The 17,478-nt window shown below is 42.2% G+C and overlaps 1 protein-coding gene across 1 annotated transcript in view; it reads right to left on the bottom strand.

The window, feature by feature from the left end:
* The window catches only part of PRKCH (protein kinase C eta), a 230,477-nt gene that overhangs the window by 150,023 nt on the left and 62,976 nt on the right, over positions 1 to 17,478 (bottom strand). Inside the window, exon 2 of the mRNA XM_044231956.1 lies at positions 11,045 to 11,108. Coding sequence (XP_044087891.1) covers positions 11,045 to 11,108 — 64 coding nt within the window. The remainder of the gene's footprint in view (positions 1 to 11,044; positions 11,109 to 17,478) is intronic.

A 17,478-nucleotide genomic window follows, 5' to 3' on the forward strand; every position in this document is an offset into this window, starting at 1 on the left:
ATCAGCCTCAGAAATTTGTTGTGGGGAGCAAATGACCTAAGATATGGGATGGCATGAACACTGGTCACCAATTTGAGGGTAAGAGGCCATCCTGCTTTCAGGAAGGAAATAAAATAAGGGCTAATGCTGCTATTTGTCAAATTATGGCCTAGCCCCATTTCTGGTCCTCAGAAGGTGTTCAGTAAATGAGCTGGCTGTGATTCAGAAGGGGGCAGGCAAATTATGACATCGGACAATTCGTCTCGATCCCTTAAAAAGATCGGTTCTTCCATTTCTAGTTTTCCTTCTTCTCTCCCTCCCCCAACACCTCTTTCTTGCTCTCCTGCCCTGTCCTCAACCTGGCATTCATTTCTAGTGGTAGCACAGAACTGCTTCGACCAAAACTGAGGTGGTCACTCATTTCTCAGGCTGAATACACCGAAGGAGTGAAAACTGTTACAAAAGCTAAATCGAAAGCAAATTAAATCAACAAGCTGTCACCTGGCTTGAAATGAGAAAGGAACCATGAAAATTAACTTTTTTTTTTAAAGAATTTATTTATTTGACAGAGAGAGAGAGAGAGAGAGAGAGAGAGAGATTACAAGTAGGCATAGAGGCAGGCAGAGAGAGAGGGGGAAGCAGGCTCCCTGCTGAGCAGAGAGCCTGATGCGGGACTTGATTCCAGAACCCTGAGATCATGACCTGAGCCGAAGACAGAGGCTTAACTCACTGAGCCTCCCAGGTGCCCCTGAAAATTAACTTTTTTTTTTTTTGAAATTAACTTTCATCAGAGACAAACTTTTTCCCTTTAAAAATGAAATAACACTGTGAGTATGAGATCCAGTGAGAAACTGGGGGTTGCAGTTTTCAAACAGTAACACGTTTCATCTGCTTTGGTGCATGTGGTCACAATTATTTAGCAGAGAACTTCATTATTTATAAACCAAGGGTTTGACACAGGAAATTTGAGCTAAAAACTGAGGCAATGGTACAACAACAACAAAAAAAATTAGACTCTTACTCCACAGGGCAATGCACTGCTTTGGCAGAAAGAATTTGCAGATACCAAAATTCAAGTGCACCTTCCATGTTCTCTCCAGGAATCAGTTCCAAGTAAAGTAGTAAGAGTGTGAAAGAAGGGGGCAATTCAGAGTTTTAGCCACGTTTTCTTCTTTTTTTTTTTTTTAAAGATATTTATTTGAGAGAAAGATCATGGGGGGTAGTGGCAGGAGGTGGTGGGTGGTGGGGGAAGGGGAAAGGGGAGAGGGGCAAGTAGACTCTACACTGAGTGTGGAGCCCCTCATAGTGCTCGATCTCACAACCTGAGACCAGCACCTAAGATCGAAGCAAGAGTCAGATGCTCAACCGACTGAGCCACCTCGGCTCCCCTTCAGCAAAGTTTTCTAGACTAGCATCAATCCGCCAACAACGGGTGTTTTGTCAGGTTGTATTTTTGTTTGCTTTTTTAAGAAGTTACACCCATCCCCCACCAAAACAAAACTGGTACAGAATACCTTCAAGCATGCTTGGGGAATGCCAGGGGAAAAGCATGGCCACTCAGAACTTCTTCTATCTTCATAAAGATACTTCTACCATTAATTCTTTCAATTTACTTTATTCTTTTAGGAAACTATCTTAAAACTAAACTTCGCAAGTACAAAATGTTATGTAATGGTTAGTAGGAGATGATTTACTTGTCATTCATTTTAAGTGAGAACTTTGCAGTGGAATGGAGGACATTATCTTACTCATCTCTTCCTACCTGCCGTTTTTGACTCATGCCTTAATATTGATTTAGAACTTAAAAAAAAAAAAAAGTACGAAGTACCTTAGTCATTTAAAATCTTTAACTTGCCACCTCACAATACACAAAAATTGGGAACTAATGATAAAACATATACAGACCAAAATAAAAAAAAAAAAGAGCCAACACCAGCTTTAATTTATAAATGAGAATAGGCAATTATGTATTCAAAATTAAAGCATCATTTTGATGTTATAGAGGCAACCCAGATTCTGTTTTTTTGTCCAGAAAATAGATAATTTTTTAATGTGTAGTTTTCCTTTCATTTTTTAATTTCTTATAAATACAATTTCAAACACAAGCAGAAATAGAAGAGATAGAAGAGTATAATTAACTCACGTATAAATAACACCCAGCTTCATCAATCAACTCATGGCTAATCTGACTTTATCTGTACCCCATTCCCTCCTCCTACCTCTTGATTATTCTAAAGTAAACCTCAACTATCAAATAATTTTACCAGTAAATATTTCAAGTATCTCTAATAGATGCTCTTGGTTTAAACAATGACAATATCATAACCATACATAAATAATATCAATAATTCCTTAATATCAGCATGTGTCCAGTCATTGTGCCTATTTCCTTGGTTGTCTCTTGAGAGTTATTGTTTGGACAATTTGTCTTGGAATGGAGATAAATTATGGTCCATATACTGAAACTGGTTAATGTCTCTCTTGTTATTTTGGTTTTCTCTCCCTCTCTTTTCTTTCTTCTAATTTTTGGTTGAAAAAAACCAAGTCTCTCCCACGATGTCATATTTTTTTTTAGAGATGGAAAGAGAAATGGCAGGAGGAGAGGCAGAGGGAGAAGGAGAGAGGGAATCTTAAATAGGCTCCACACTCAGCACAGAGGCCAGTGTGGGGCTGGATCTCATGACCCTGAGATCACAACCTGAGCAGAAATCCAGAGTGGGACACTCAGCCGAATGGGCCATCTAAGTACCTCTCCCATGGCATCATTTAAAATGTTCCCCACTGTGCCCAGTATTTCCTCTAACCTGGCGGTTAGATCTAGAAGCCTGATCAGATTCAGGCTCGATTTTTTTTTTTAAAGACTTTATTTATTTATTTGACAGAGATCACAAGCAGGCAGAGAGGCAGGCAGAGAGAGAGAGAAAGGGAAGCAGGCTCCCTGCTGAGCAGAGAACCCGATGCGGGGCTCGATCCCAGGACTGTGGGATCATGACCTGAGCCGAAGGCAGCGGCTTTAACCCACTGAGCCACCCAGGAGGGCCTCAGGCTCGATTTTTTAAGCATACCTCCCAGATGGTGTGGTGTGCTTCCAGTAGGAGGCACGAAATGTCTGCTTTTCTTTCTGGGGACCAGCCATTGAAGTTTGAAGTACCCTGAGTCCAGGCAAACTTTACTTATGCAAACTCAATCTTCAGATCTGACACTGTATTTCTTAACAATGCATCAACATCTTTTTTGATTTGTTTTCACATGAGCTATCACTGCTTATTTTCTTTCTGTTACTTCTCTTTCCAAGTGGAGCAGTTACAAATTCATATTCATGCATTTTCATTAATTTCATTTATTTCACTTTTTTTTTTTCTTTTCATCACTCCACTCTTCCAGGTAAAAATTGGTCCAGTATAGTGACAATCATAAACATGGCCAGAACCTGCCATTCGGCCAGCATCAGTAGCTGCTTTAAAATCTAGGGCTGTTTTGTCACCATGATAAATTTCACCTTGATTAGGTAGCAGATCCAGAAAGGCTTTAGCCAGAATGAGGTAGAGTGACATGAGACAGCTTTTTCAAAACAACAGATCCCTTCATCTGTGTCTACTTCAGCAGCAATGCTGAGGGGAATTCTGTATCTGATCAAGAGTCAACAACCCCTTTCTTAAGATGAACAATGGTGATGGGTTTTTGATCTAGCTGATAACATTCTGCCATGGGCACTGAAAGAGATTCGCACTAAGAGTTTTTCTCCTTCCATCTTAATTCAGTAAAGAGAGCCCTCAGTGTAGGTTTTCTGAGAAGATTCATCTGTTGTTCTTACCCCAGCATTAAGAATAAGCCTGCTCATGATCTCAAGGTCCTGGGATTGAGCCCCACATCGGGCTCTCTGCTCAGCAGGGAGCCTGCTTCCTCCTCTCTCTCTCTGCCTGCCTCTCTGCCTACCTGTGATCTCTCTCCATCCAATAAATAAATAAAATCTTTAAAAAAAAAAAAAAGAAGAAGAAGAAGCTTGCACGCAGCCCATGGTACCAAACTTTGAAGCTACTACAGTTAACACTAATTCACATGTTACTTTTCAAAGACTTTTTTGTTCTGTTCTATATGCAAACTTCATTATCAAACATTTTGATGCCAATTTGAAAGACATTATTATACCATCTGATGAAAGAGTCTCTTGCATGTAGTAAGCACTCAAATATTACTGAGTAATGACTATATAAACAAAATGGGTGCTCATTAAGCTTCAATAGAGTTTGAGTGAGTTTGACAGATTATAATCTATGAGCCAGAGACCTTAGGTGCTGTGTTCCACAGAGTTTTGCAGTTTGTCAGCCTTGGCTTGGGGCTCTAAATCTTCTCACTGGGCTCCTTTATCTATGGATCTGTCTCTCATGGACACCTTGAGCTACATCTTGGCACCGGATCTCTTGCCAGACTTTAGACTCTTGCTTCTAGTTCCTCCTAGACATCTCCACTTGGGTTTCCAATAGGCATTTCAAACTCCACCTATTCAAAGCTAAATTAATCACATTGCATCCCTGTATTTCTACCCTGGAGAATGACTCCACAACATCTGAGACTCACCCTTATTCATCCCTAATGTCCACTAAGTTGCCAGCTCCTGCTGGTTATGCTTCCTATCCATGTCTTATAGCTGTCCCTCTCTCTATATCCATCCCCATGGATTCCAACTGAACCCAGGCTCCACTGCTCTCTCTCTTAGACAACTTGAACAGTCTCTTAATAGCTTTCCACACCCTTGTCTCCTCTTATGCTCAAACACCCCCTCACCCCCAGCTCCTTGAACCCACTGCCACCAAATCAGATCTTACTTCTCCCGACTTAGAACCCTTCATGGGCAACCTCATCCTCTCCTAACCTAGAAGTAATGTGACCATGTCATTTATCTTTAACCCAGGACACTTTCAGAGTGAAAGGTGGCCCTGTTCTTAGTTACACAGGTACAGCAGTCAAAACGGAGACCGTCCCAGGCAAACCTTCACAGAAGACCCTCCCACAGCTCTGGCCGCACCTCCCCCTTGCTCCTCAACCTCCAAAACCAGCCCCCTACTTTCAGTTGCTGGAACCTGTCACTGCTCTCTCACCTCTGTGTGTCTGTACAAACCCTCCTAAACTATCGCCCTGGTTGGCACATTTCCATTTATCACTGAAACTTGCTTTGAACATCCTCTTCCCTGAGAAGCTTTCTCTAAAACCTTCCGGCTGATCTGATTTCAAACTCCCGCGTGCCAACACCGTGCCTTGGACTCGTACCCATGGTAGGACCTGGGCCCCTTGCCCCGCACACATGGGGTGCTGTATCTGCCCCCCTCCACCCCCACCGCTCCTGTGAGCTCCCTCTGGAGAGTATCTAAGTCTTGTCCATTGTTATCTCCCCAGCACCTGTGGCGAATCACAGGTCTGTACCTGACAGGTATGTCCCATGTCATTTCTCAGTCATGCTTTATGTTTAATGAAATCTGTTTGCCTTAGCTGCTATTTTAGCTTAACTAATGAAAGATACAAAAAGGAGAGGAAGAAATGAGAAGTAGTCAGTAGCTTCTAATACCCCTAATACCCGCCCTGTATATCACAGATCACTGCCACATTTGAGCACTTTCTTTTTTAAGGAGAGCTTTGGAATTACAGAATCTGAGCTAGCAGCAGAATTCCTATAAGAAGCCATGAAAAGAAAACAGGCATGGAGCTAAGCCAGCAGCACATCTGTCATTGTTCACCAAATGCTTGAAACTTCTAGTATAAAATAAATCCAATGTCAAAATAAAACAAACCCGCTGAGCATTCAGAGGTCCCAGGCAGAGGCAGGGAGAATGACAGGAATCTTGCTACCATGACAAGAGGAACATGGAGATAGGAATCCCACTAGCATACTTTTACACAGCACCCTACAAATCTGGGTGGCAGAGCACCACACATTTTCACATCTGGCCTTCAAAACCACAGCCTCCGATGGACCCTGAGGCTCAAGCAACATTTCTGTAACTTTGGCCATCCCTCTGGGATCCCAGGCCAGTGCTCCTTTTGTAGCCGGAGAACTCTGGGCATGTCTGACTTCATAGTGCTTTCTTATGTAAAGCCCTTCAGCTTCCAAGATAAGGAGGAGAGCTCCACACGTTCCATGAGCCAACCTGTCATTTTATGGCTGGGGGTCACCCAGAGTGGCTGCCAGGAGCGAAGCCAAGCCAGAGACATTCTCACAATGGTAGGCCCCAGCTGCAGCCGCAGCTGTAGCAGGTGCATGGTAGGGCTGCATTCCCTCGTGTCACACACACACACACACACATACATGCAGCTCTCACGTCCTCTGTGTTTGACAAGGGAGCTGCGGTCTACAGTGGCAGCAGCGTGCAAGCTCGTACTGAGCCCCAGCCTCGGAGCCAGACTGACAAGACAGTGCTCCCACAGACAGAGAACAGATCCGAGGTTCTAAAATATATCCCATCCCTAGATGCCATGGCTTCTGAAATGTGAACACTAAAAATCTCCTTCTCATGGATAAAACATCAGTTTCAGCAGCTTTTAAAATATGCAGGTACACCTCCGAGGGGTAGAACACTAACATATTATTGGTCGCTATCACTCTGGGGTGAATTAGTCTGTGAATTCACTGTCTTCCTTGTGAGCAACTGTTTCTAGAGAGAAGAGATCACTGGTATCTTACTGGAACTAAGAGACAGTTAAAGGCAGGGAGCAAGAAGGACTAACGTAAAGAGGAGGTGGGAGTACCAGAGAGGAACTCAGCCAGCCATACAATTATACCCAGGGTCCGCTCTAAAAAGAACAGCATTGCAATAACCTGCAATGACCCTAGTAATATTTGGCATTCCTTTCTTATCACTAACGCTAATCTATTAATGTAATGACAACATCCACAAGGATTCCCGTCCCAGTGTTCTAGTGTTTCTAGTGTTACAATTAAGGAAGCCAGAATCTGGATACAGTTTAGTCCTTGAGAAGTGACATCACTTTTAAAAAAAGGAAGTCACAGAATGACTATGGCACAATGACACATGGTCTGCTGTGCACGGCCTCACTCCATCGGTCCTGTGTAACTTAGTGCAGAAAGGCAGTTCAGCACACTGAGAATCTCACCCACTCCTTGCTCTGCCTCTTCTCTCATGGAGGGGTTTGCCTCTACTGTGGTTTTGCCCATGCTATGAGAATGTTCTAGCAACAGTGTTCTGTAACAGCATTATATTTTATTTGAGCTATCAGTAGACTCCTCTTTCTCAATCTTCTATGTACACGATACCAGGCAAAACAAAAATGTCTTTGAGCTGACCAAACCGTCATCTAGAGAGCTTTTTCAGGTTCAAGTATCCCACATATATGCTAACCTCAATATCAGAGCAAAAAGATATGATGCAACAATTGGGGCACGATGGAAAAATTAAACATTAACATTAAAACAATTCTCCCACGTGAACAACAGTCAGCAAAGAAAAGAGAAAACCAATTTTCAAAAGTGTCACCAATGTGCAAAATGCCAACACCAAAAGGACAAACCCTTAAGCCACAGTTTAAAAGTCTTCACAGGATTTTAGTGGTAGAGTGGCTTTTAATAACTAACCCTCCCACCACAAACAATTAAAACCTCTAGAAATATATTTTAAAACACTTAGTTGAAAACACTGGAGAGCATCCAAAAGAGGACAGAAATTGGAGGGAATCTGACATTCGAAAGAAGGAAAATGCGCTGAAAACATTTAGTTGAAAACACTGGGGAGCATCCAAAAGAGGACAGAAATTAGAGGGAATCTGACATTCGAAAGAAGGAAAATGCACTGATCAAGATCCATATTTATAAGCCATCTCTCAAGGTTATTCCCCAGGCTGCATAGGCCGAGTGAAAAGAATTCAAGCAGAAAACTACAGTTTTACTGGCTTGAAGAGTGAAATGACAAGATTCAGGACTAACAGATGACTGGAAATTGAGCAGAGAAATCCTGGAAAAGATGTGGCCACAGAGAGAAGAATCCCCAAATCTATAAACTCCTCCAATCTGTGCATACTCAAGAGAGACTCAGAGAAGTCCACCAAAAGCAGGAACTAGAAAGCTGAGAGAAAGGAGGTGAGATGTCTGTTCTCTCTCCACTGCAGGAGAGAGACTTTGGAGGCCAACTTCCACAAAGTTAAAAGGACTTAAAACGCCTTAGGCTTTCCACTAAAACCCCAACTTGGTTAGACCTTGTGAGTGAACTGTATGTCTCGGGACTATGGAATCTGTCCAAGAACTAAGGGGGAAAAGTTTAAAAAAAAAAAAAAATCCCACTCTCAAAAGCCTTCACAATTTTTAGGTGATAGCCAGTAATTTAGCTGCCTGCTGGGAAAAAAAAAAGAACAAAGGAGAAAAACCACGTGCTTGTGTCAATGATAAAGAAAAAGGCCTTGCCAAAATTTAACAGTCACTCTTGATTTAAAAAGAAAGAAGAAAAAAAGAAAGAGAAAGAAAGAAAGAAAAGAAAAACTAAACCTATCAGAAAACCAGGACTTGACAGAATTTCCTTGATTGTGATGAAAAATATATACACAAAGTGCACATAACTAACATCATACTTACAAGGAAAGACTAAATTCCTTCCTCCTAAAACTAGCTATGAGACAAGGAGGTCTGTCCTCAAGGCCTCTGGGCACAATAAAGCAGGAAAAGGAAATAAAAGTCATAAACATTAGAAAAGAAAAAGAAAATTGTCTTATTCATAGACAACATGATTATTTACAGAGAAAATCCCAAGATAGATACCAAAAAAAAAAAAAGAGAGAGAAAGAGAAACCTACTAGAACTAGTAAGTGAAATTTTTTAAGGTCATAGGATGCAAAGTCAAGCAAAAAATTCATCTCTATATACTGTCACCAATTTCCAAAATAAAAAATTTTTAAATACCATGTAAAACAGCATCAAGAGCTTAAAATACTTAGAAATATATTTTTTAAAATATGTGCAAGATCTCTATATTGAAATTATATAGAATTTCTAATATTGATATGGATGAGAGACATTAGAGACCATCAGCAAATGGAGGAATATACCCAGTTTATGGACTTGAAGATGTTCACAATTGTTAAGATGTCAGCTCTCCTCAAATTGATGGATAGATTTAATACAACTTTAATTCAAAATTTAGTACGCTTTTCCATGGAAATTGATAAGCTGATTCTAAAATTGACATCAGAATTTAAAATACTGAGGATAGCTAAAATAACCTCCAAACAAACAAACAAAACGCATTTGGAGGACTCGCACCATTTAGCCTTAAGACTTAATATAAAGCAAAAGCAATGAAGATGGCGTGGTATTGGCGTAATGATAGACCAGTAGATCAATAGAACAAAACAGTTTATAAATAGATCCACAGTAGGGTTAATGATTGGTGACAAAGTTGCCAAGAAAAAAGAAAGTCTTCGAGAAATGGCAGGGAGAAGAATTGGATTGTAGTACAGGGGAAAGAAATCCCAACCCCTCCACACACAAATATTAATTTAAGAAGGAACAAAGACCTAAATATAACACAGACCTAAACATAAAATCCTGTAACCTTCTAAAAGAAAACAGGACAATATTATTGTGACCCTATGACAGATTTCTTACAGAGGATACAAAATGTATAAGCTATGAAAGAGGAGATTGAAAAAAAAAAAAAAGAAAGAGGAGATTGATAAATAGGACTTCAAAGAAATTTAAAACTTCTGCTCAAAGACACCACTAGGAAAGTGAAAAGGCAAGCCACACATGAGGAGAATGTATTCACAATACCAATTTCTGACAAAGGATGCTTCTCTAGAAAACAAACAACTATAAATCATTAACAGAAAGACAAACCAAATTTCAGAAAACAAAAAGACCTTAGCTGGTACTTGGGAAGAAAAGGACCACATGCAAAAGTACTCAACACCAGGGAAATGCAAATGAAAACCACAAGATACTGTTTTATACGCACTAGACTGTCTAATGTTAAAGAGAATGACCATACCAAGTGTTGGTGAGGAAATGGAATAATCTGAATGCTCATACACTCCTGGTGGGAGTATAAAAATATAAGCACGTTAGAAAAACATTTGAGAGTTTCTTATGAAGTTGAACATATATTTCCTTTATTACCCAGCAACTCCAGGACTCTGTATCTACCGAAGAGGAGAGAAAGGGCACATCAACTGAAATGTATGAACGACCATGCATAGAGCAGCATTGTTCCTAATGACTCCAAATGTCCATTAGTAAGAGAATGGGAAGGTCATGGAATGGGACGCTAACACACACAAGGACACAGGTGGGTCCCACAGAAATTATGCTGAGTGCAAGAAATCAGACACAAGAGAGAACATACTACATAGTTCCATTTACGTGAGCTTCTGGCATAGAGCAAACTAATCTATGGTGAAAAAAAATAAAACATCCCATTTATTGCCTCTGGCAGCAAGAGACTGACTGGGAAACGATACAAGGGAACTCCCAGAGTGGTGGAAATGTTCTTTACCTTGGATCACGGTGCTGGGGATGCGGCTGCATGCATCTGCCAAAACTCAAATTCCTCCCTTCCAATCTGCTCATTTCACTGTATATACATTTTACCTCAATTAAAAAAAAAAATCAGGCAGTGGGAGGTGAGGGTGGCACCGGGGAGAGAGGACTAGAATCCCTTACAGGGCAGAAGGAGATAAAGATTGTAAGAAAGAGACTATGATCCTTAATTTTTTTAACACATTCAGGGCAAAGTGAAAAGTTGGCTCCCAAACTAAAAATCTGTAATACAATTTGATGGATATGAACAAGAAGAGGCAAGAACCCATACAGCTAAGATGTTGATGAAAGAAAATAAAATTCAGTGAGTATGTCAAACAAATCATGAGATCGCCAGATTTAGCAAATATATGTAATCTGGCAATCCAAACCAACAGATCATTACAAACAAAATACGAGCCAACCCAACATAAAACCATTTTTAAAGCATCTTTTACAAAATGCTCTTTTTATAAACTTCCAGGTCAGAAACTCCTACTGACAGCGACTAGGATTACATTTATACCAGTAACCACCCAAACTTGTCCTTACCTTCAGTGAAGCTCCCCGTTAGGGTTATTACCACAAACACCTTCCCTTCTGGCTCCAGATCCACCTAGAAGGAGAAAAGAATCATGTGTTATACTCTAACTTTGAAGTCCTTTTTGTGGGGCCTCAAATAATTCTTTACAAAGAGGACTACATGTGCAAAATCACAGCATCGATCAGACGTAAGACTTTCATTCAACAGCAGAGAGGTAAGAAACGCATGAAACCACACGAAACTATAAAGGCGGAAAAGCGAATCAAAGGGAAATCGTTCTTCCAATGTGTCTTGAATTTTAGTCTCTTCCATTTTGGCTCTTTGTGATATTATTGAGAAGTACCTGTTAAGCTTGTTCGTTGTTTCTGAAATAACCCTATCTTATGTCAGAGCAACATTTTATTAAACTACATGGCAGGAAGGGGCTCCTGGGTGGCTCAGTCGGTTAAGCATCGGACTCTTGATTTCAGCTCAGGTCATGCTCTCAGGGTTGTGGGATTCAGCCCATTGGGCTCCACACTCAGCAGGAAATCTGCTTGAGATTCTCTCTCTCTCTCTTTGTTTCCTGCTGCCCCTCCCCCATTCTCTCTCTCTCTCAAATAAGTAAATCTTAAAAAATAAAATAAAATAACCACGTGACAGATGTATGAAATAGAGAAACAAGGCAACATAAGAGTTAACGAACAGATGTGGCACAGTCAACTGCAACCTTTCCTTTCAAGAAGTGAAAAGTATGAGAAGAGGACAGTCTCCATCTCTACCATTTTCACTTGAGTGTAATTAATCTTCAGCAAGCACAGGGAAGGCAATTCAGGAGCTCTGCACTCATGACTCTTGCCTGTTCATCCCTTAAAGCTCTCATCTATGCACTCAGATAGGGATACATCCACTCTGCCAACTCAGCAGCTTGCCGTCTCTGGGCTCCGTCCTGTGCCGGTGCAACACGCCATTCTGGATTCATGCAGCACCTGCCCTGATCTCACCAGCCCAGGCACACAGGCTCTGCCCTCTTCATGGTGGTGCTAAGCTCGAACTATCCAAGAACACCTCTAAGCCTTGGATTGTGAGGTTCTTTTGGACCCAAATACATCAATTTACAATTGTCAAAATCTTGTTGGATTCAGCCTATGGCTCCATTTCTGCCTTGACCTTTCCTCAAAGAGAGAGACAGGTCCAGAGGAGCTGAGTACAGACACAACTGGTCATTTTAGGTAGAACATTACACTTAAAGAAGTTGCAAATCACAACTGTGCTCAAACTAAATGAGGACACGGCCTGACTGCGGCATCTGGTTCTAGACTCTGAGAAAGGTCCTTAACCACCCCAAGCTTCATGCTTCTCATCCAAAAGTCTGTGATGTCACCATTCAGCATTTCTGACCGGGCTTCCATCAAATGAGCTCAAAGAGCCTTGACAATACTCTTTACTGTTTTGACTGTACCCCTAGGTGACAAAGACTGGGGAAAAAATGCATTGACCTTCCCCTAGCTTACCACCACATATTTTTAATGCCACACCCTGATTACAGACTTTTTCAAAATAAAAGATGCTTGCCTTGTTCTGACTCAGAAAGCTTTACCTGCACAATAGCCTATTCTTATAAGCCCCCATCCCTCACACAAAATCTGCTTCCAAGGCGTTACCACACTGTCGATCACCCAGCGTTCAAATCGGCTACTTACATCACCATACCACTAAGTTAACAATATCCCCTAAACTGTCTGAATACCCCTTGTGAACCTTTACGGAACAGTTCTGAAAATAGAGCTCTCTGGAGAGATGACTAAACAGGATGTCAGTCTCTAATTGTCTCCACTCGCTGCCTTGACTTGTTTCAAGTCAAAAATATGTTATTTTTAAAAAGCCACTCCCTCATCTTCAATATAAAGGCCTGGCGGAGAGCACACCAGGCACACGCATTCATCCTCACAACACAAGCGGCTGCTGGCACAGAAGGAGCCACTACCAGCCTCCAGAAAAACAGACAACCCCATCCCACCTCGGAGATGCCCTGGCCCAGGGCCAGCCTGGAAACTCCCTCCAACACTGGCCCTCGGGCCCAAAAGCAGGCCACGCCCTCACCCTGCCCCTGCCCCACACGTGGCCAGAGCTGCTCTGACACCAGAGATCCCACTAGCAGAATCCAGAGCTCCCTTAAGCAGAACAGGTTTGCCTTCTCAGGCTTGACCAGTGCCACCATCATCATGGACAAGCCAGACTCAAACACCAGCTTCAAGCCTATGCCACCTACACCCCTGACCTTCGAAGACGGTTTTACAAACGGCGGGTTTGACATTAGTGTGACATTGAATCAAACAGAGTTGGGTTGCACACAACCGGGATTCTGGAAGAGTAAACACGCATGTGTCACGTTGTAAGGAAAAGTGTTATGTCATGAAATCCCAAAAGTTCATTTTTGCCCTTGCTTCCCTTGCCTTTGGCGATGTTCCTAGGAAGATGTTGCTGCGGCTGAGGTCGAAGAGGTTGCTGCCTGTGTTCTCCTCAAGGATTTTGATGGATTCCTTTCTCACATTGAGGTCCTTAATCCATTTTGAATCTATTTTTGTGTGTGGTGTAAGGAAATGGTCCAATTTCATTTTTCTGCACGTGGCTGTCCAATTTTCCCAACACCATTTATTGAAGAGGCTGTCTTTTTTCCATTGGACATTCTTTCCTGCTTTGTCGAAGATTAGTTGACCATAGAGTTGAGGGTCTATTTCTGGGCTCTCTATTCTGTTCCATTGGTCTATGTGTCTGTTTTTGTGCCAGTACCATGCTGTCTTGATGATGACAGCTTTGTAATAAAGCTTTTGCACAGCAAAGGAAACAGTTAACAAAACCAAAAGACAACTGACAGAATGGGAGAAGATATTTGCAAACGACATATCAGATAAAGGACTAGTGTCCAAAATCTATAAAGAACTTAACAAACTCAACACCCAAAGAACAAATAATCCAATCAAGAAATGGGCAGAGGACATGAACAGACGTTTCTGCCAAGAAGACATCCAGATGGCCAACAGACATATGAAAAAGTGCTCCATATCACTCGGCATCAGGGAAATACAAATCAAAACCACAATGAGATATCACCTCACACCAGTCAGAATGGCTAAAATCAACAAGTCAGGAAATGACAGATGCTGGCGAGGATGTGGAGAAAGGGGAACCCTCCTACACTGTTGGTGGGAATGCAAGCTGGTGCAACCACTCTGGAAAACAGCATGGAGATTCCTCAAAATGTTGAAAATAGAACTGCCCTATGACCCAGCAATTGCACCACTGGGAATTTACCCTAAAGATACAAACGTAGTGATCCAAAGGGGCACGTGCACCCGAATGTTTATAGCAGCAATGTCCACAATAGCCAAACTATGGAAAGAACCTAGATGTCCATCAACAGATGAATGGATCAAGAAGATGTGGTATATATACACAATGGAATACTATGCAGCCATCAAAAGAAACGAAATCTTGCCATTTGCGACAACATGGATGGAACTAGAGCGTATCATGCTTAGTGAAATAAGTCAAGCGGAGAAAGACAACTATCATATGATCTCCCTGATATGAGGGAGTGGTGATGCAACATGGGGGCTTAAGTGGGTAGGAGAAGAATCCATGAAACAAGATGGGATAGGGAGGGAGACAAACCATAAGTGACTCTCAATCTCACAAAACAAACTGTGGGTTGCTGGGGGGAGGGGGGTTGGGAGAAGGGGGGAAGGTTATGGACATTGGGGAGGGTATGTGCTTTTGGGTAAATTGGAAGGGGAGATGAACCATGAGAGACTATGGACTCTGAAAAACAGTCTGAGGGGTTTGAAGTGGCGGGGGGATGGGAGGTTGGGGTACCAGGTGGTGGGTATTATAGAGGGCACAGCTTGCATGGAGCACTGGGTGTGGTGAAAAAATAATGAATACTGTTTTTCTGAAAATAAATAAATTGGAAAAAAAAATAAAAAAAAAATAAAATGCATATGGAAAGGCCAAAAAAAAAAGTGTTATGTCATGAAACTTCTGCTTGTGTTTTCATATGCGGGGTGTACTGGGTTTTAGTGTAGAAATGCATTCCTGTGTTACAGAGAAACAGTTTGGAAAACAGCCTTCCAGATCCCCTTTTCCATTTACTCAGTGCTGATGGTTTGCCGATATCTATTCGTAGTGACTGCTTAGACCCCCTCACCACGACTGTGTGTCAGCCGTCAGCCAACTTGCTCCCTCTGCAGTGGGCCTCATTCATTCCTCCATTGCATAGAAAGATCTCTCTCTAAAAGCGAAGTGTAGCAACCAGTAATTTCCATGCACTGATCCCAGTCTCTCCCCTACTGGTGGATGTTTTCTCTCCAGCTAGAACATTCATTCTAGCCTCCAGGAATTGCACTTCGGCTCTTATTCCAGAACTACCCTTCCCTTGTTGGTAGTCCCAATGATTCAGCTGGGATTCTGCCCTCAGCTCCATGGGCCACATCACCCAGGTCTTGTCAATCAGAGCACTGAATTCCTCCAGCCACGATGACTGGCCTAGAGAGGACACATGGCCTCTACACAGTCAGCTGAGTAATCATTGCTCCCTTCCCCCAGTCACTGGCTTGGGTTTGGGCACAAAATCCAAGTGGGTCCAATTAGGAATGCTGGACCTACAAGACAGAGACAAGCTCTCACATCTGCTGAATTTCTATCTAGAAGGACATAAACTTAGGAGTATCTAGTTCTCTTCCTGTCAGGTTGGAGAAGGAAGCCAGGTAAGAAGAGAAAGCAGAGAGACAGAAAGAGACCAGATCTTGATATCACTTAAACCCTGAGATCAAGCCTTGCTTGATTCTTCTGGACTTTTCAGTTATTTGAGCCTATAAATTCCTTTCGGTTTGGCCAGTTTGAGTAGGGTGTTCTACCATTAACATCCAAAGACTTATCCAAATTGGCAGCCAAAGAGAATTCGTCAAATATTTAAAAAACAGTTACACCTCCCTCTATACTTTCTAACATCTATGCTACCACGTACACCCTGACCCTCTGCCTCCCTCTGGCACTGAAGCAGCCCATGCAACCCTTGGCAAGTGCCATTGTCAAATCCAAAGCACATCTGTTTTCATCTCCACTGCTCTCTGCAGCTCTGATCCTCGACAGCTTCCTTGTTCATGAATTTCTTTGCTTCCAGGACACTCTCTACCCTGGTCTTCCCGCACTCTTCTCTTTCTCTCTCAGGCTTCTTTCCAGCATCTCTCTCTCTCTCTCTCTCCCCCTCTCCTCTCCCCCCCTCCCCCTCCCTCAGGTTGCCTTTAAATCTTGGGAAGTCCTCTTTTTCTTCCATTGGAAGATTCAGCCTTGTGATTTTAGCACCAACTTGAGATTCTCTGGGGTAGGAGTAGGAGAAAGAAACAAACATATGGGAACCCCCAAAAAGGGTACAGGTTAAAGATGGGGGGCAGTGTTGTATTCATTTCCTAAGTCTCCAGCACAGACCTATATAGACACCTTTTCTGGAAAGACTCCATCCCCTTGTCCCACTGAGACAAGTCCAGTTCAATATATCAACATGCCCAGAATCCAAATTCTCATTGTATACTCCCTTAATTGAAACCCCACAGTCCTGACTCCACCACGCACCCAGCAGCCTAGGCTCCTACCCACATACATCTAAATCTACCTGATCCCATCAAACCCACTTACTGTGCCTCTCCTAAAGCTGCCTCTTCCTCCCTATTCCTACTGCCCTGCCTCACCTGGCCACCTGCAATGGCCTTCTAGCTATTTCCTGTCTCAGACTCACCCTCCCCCACCTGCTGCCAATGACAGGTTTCAAACTCCTTAGCCTGGCACATAGCCCTGCAGGCTGTGTCCCCACCATGCCAAACACATATACAACCTGTTCCCCAGCCTCTTTAAATTACTTGTAGATTCTTGAGGGAGGCTTTTTTTTTTTTTTTCCATTTAATCTGAGAGATCAACAAACCATGTTTACAGTCAGATAGCATACTGGGGCATATAGTCAAAACTGTGAAAAATACACATTACCTGTCTGACACTTATTGCCTAGGGACTGGAGGCAGGTAATCTTTCTGCCTAGAAAACCCTTTCCTCTCTTTAATTGTCAAACTCCTATTTATCAATCAAGATGTCACTCAGATGATGGACATTAAGGAGGACAAGTGATGCAATGAGCACCGACTGGTATATAAGACTGATGAATCACTGAACTCTATGTCTGAAACCAATGACACATTATATGTTAATTAATTGAATTTGAACTAAAAACGGACACATTTAGCATGCTTTCTGTAACAGACACTGAGGGAAGTACTCTAACTCATACTAACTCTTCTCTCCAACAGACCACTTCGGTGGGTCAGTAGAGCAACTCCTGGGCCCTGGTCAGTAAGCAATAAACTTTAAAAATGACATTCTAGTGCACAAACAGGTAAATGGGAAAAACTCAGAG

This window comes from Neovison vison, chromosome 13 (assembly GCF_020171115.1).
Source record: "Neovison vison isolate M4711 chromosome 13, ASM_NN_V1, whole genome shotgun sequence".
Lineage (NCBI taxonomy): Eukaryota > Metazoa > Chordata > Mammalia > Carnivora > Mustelidae > Neogale > Neogale vison.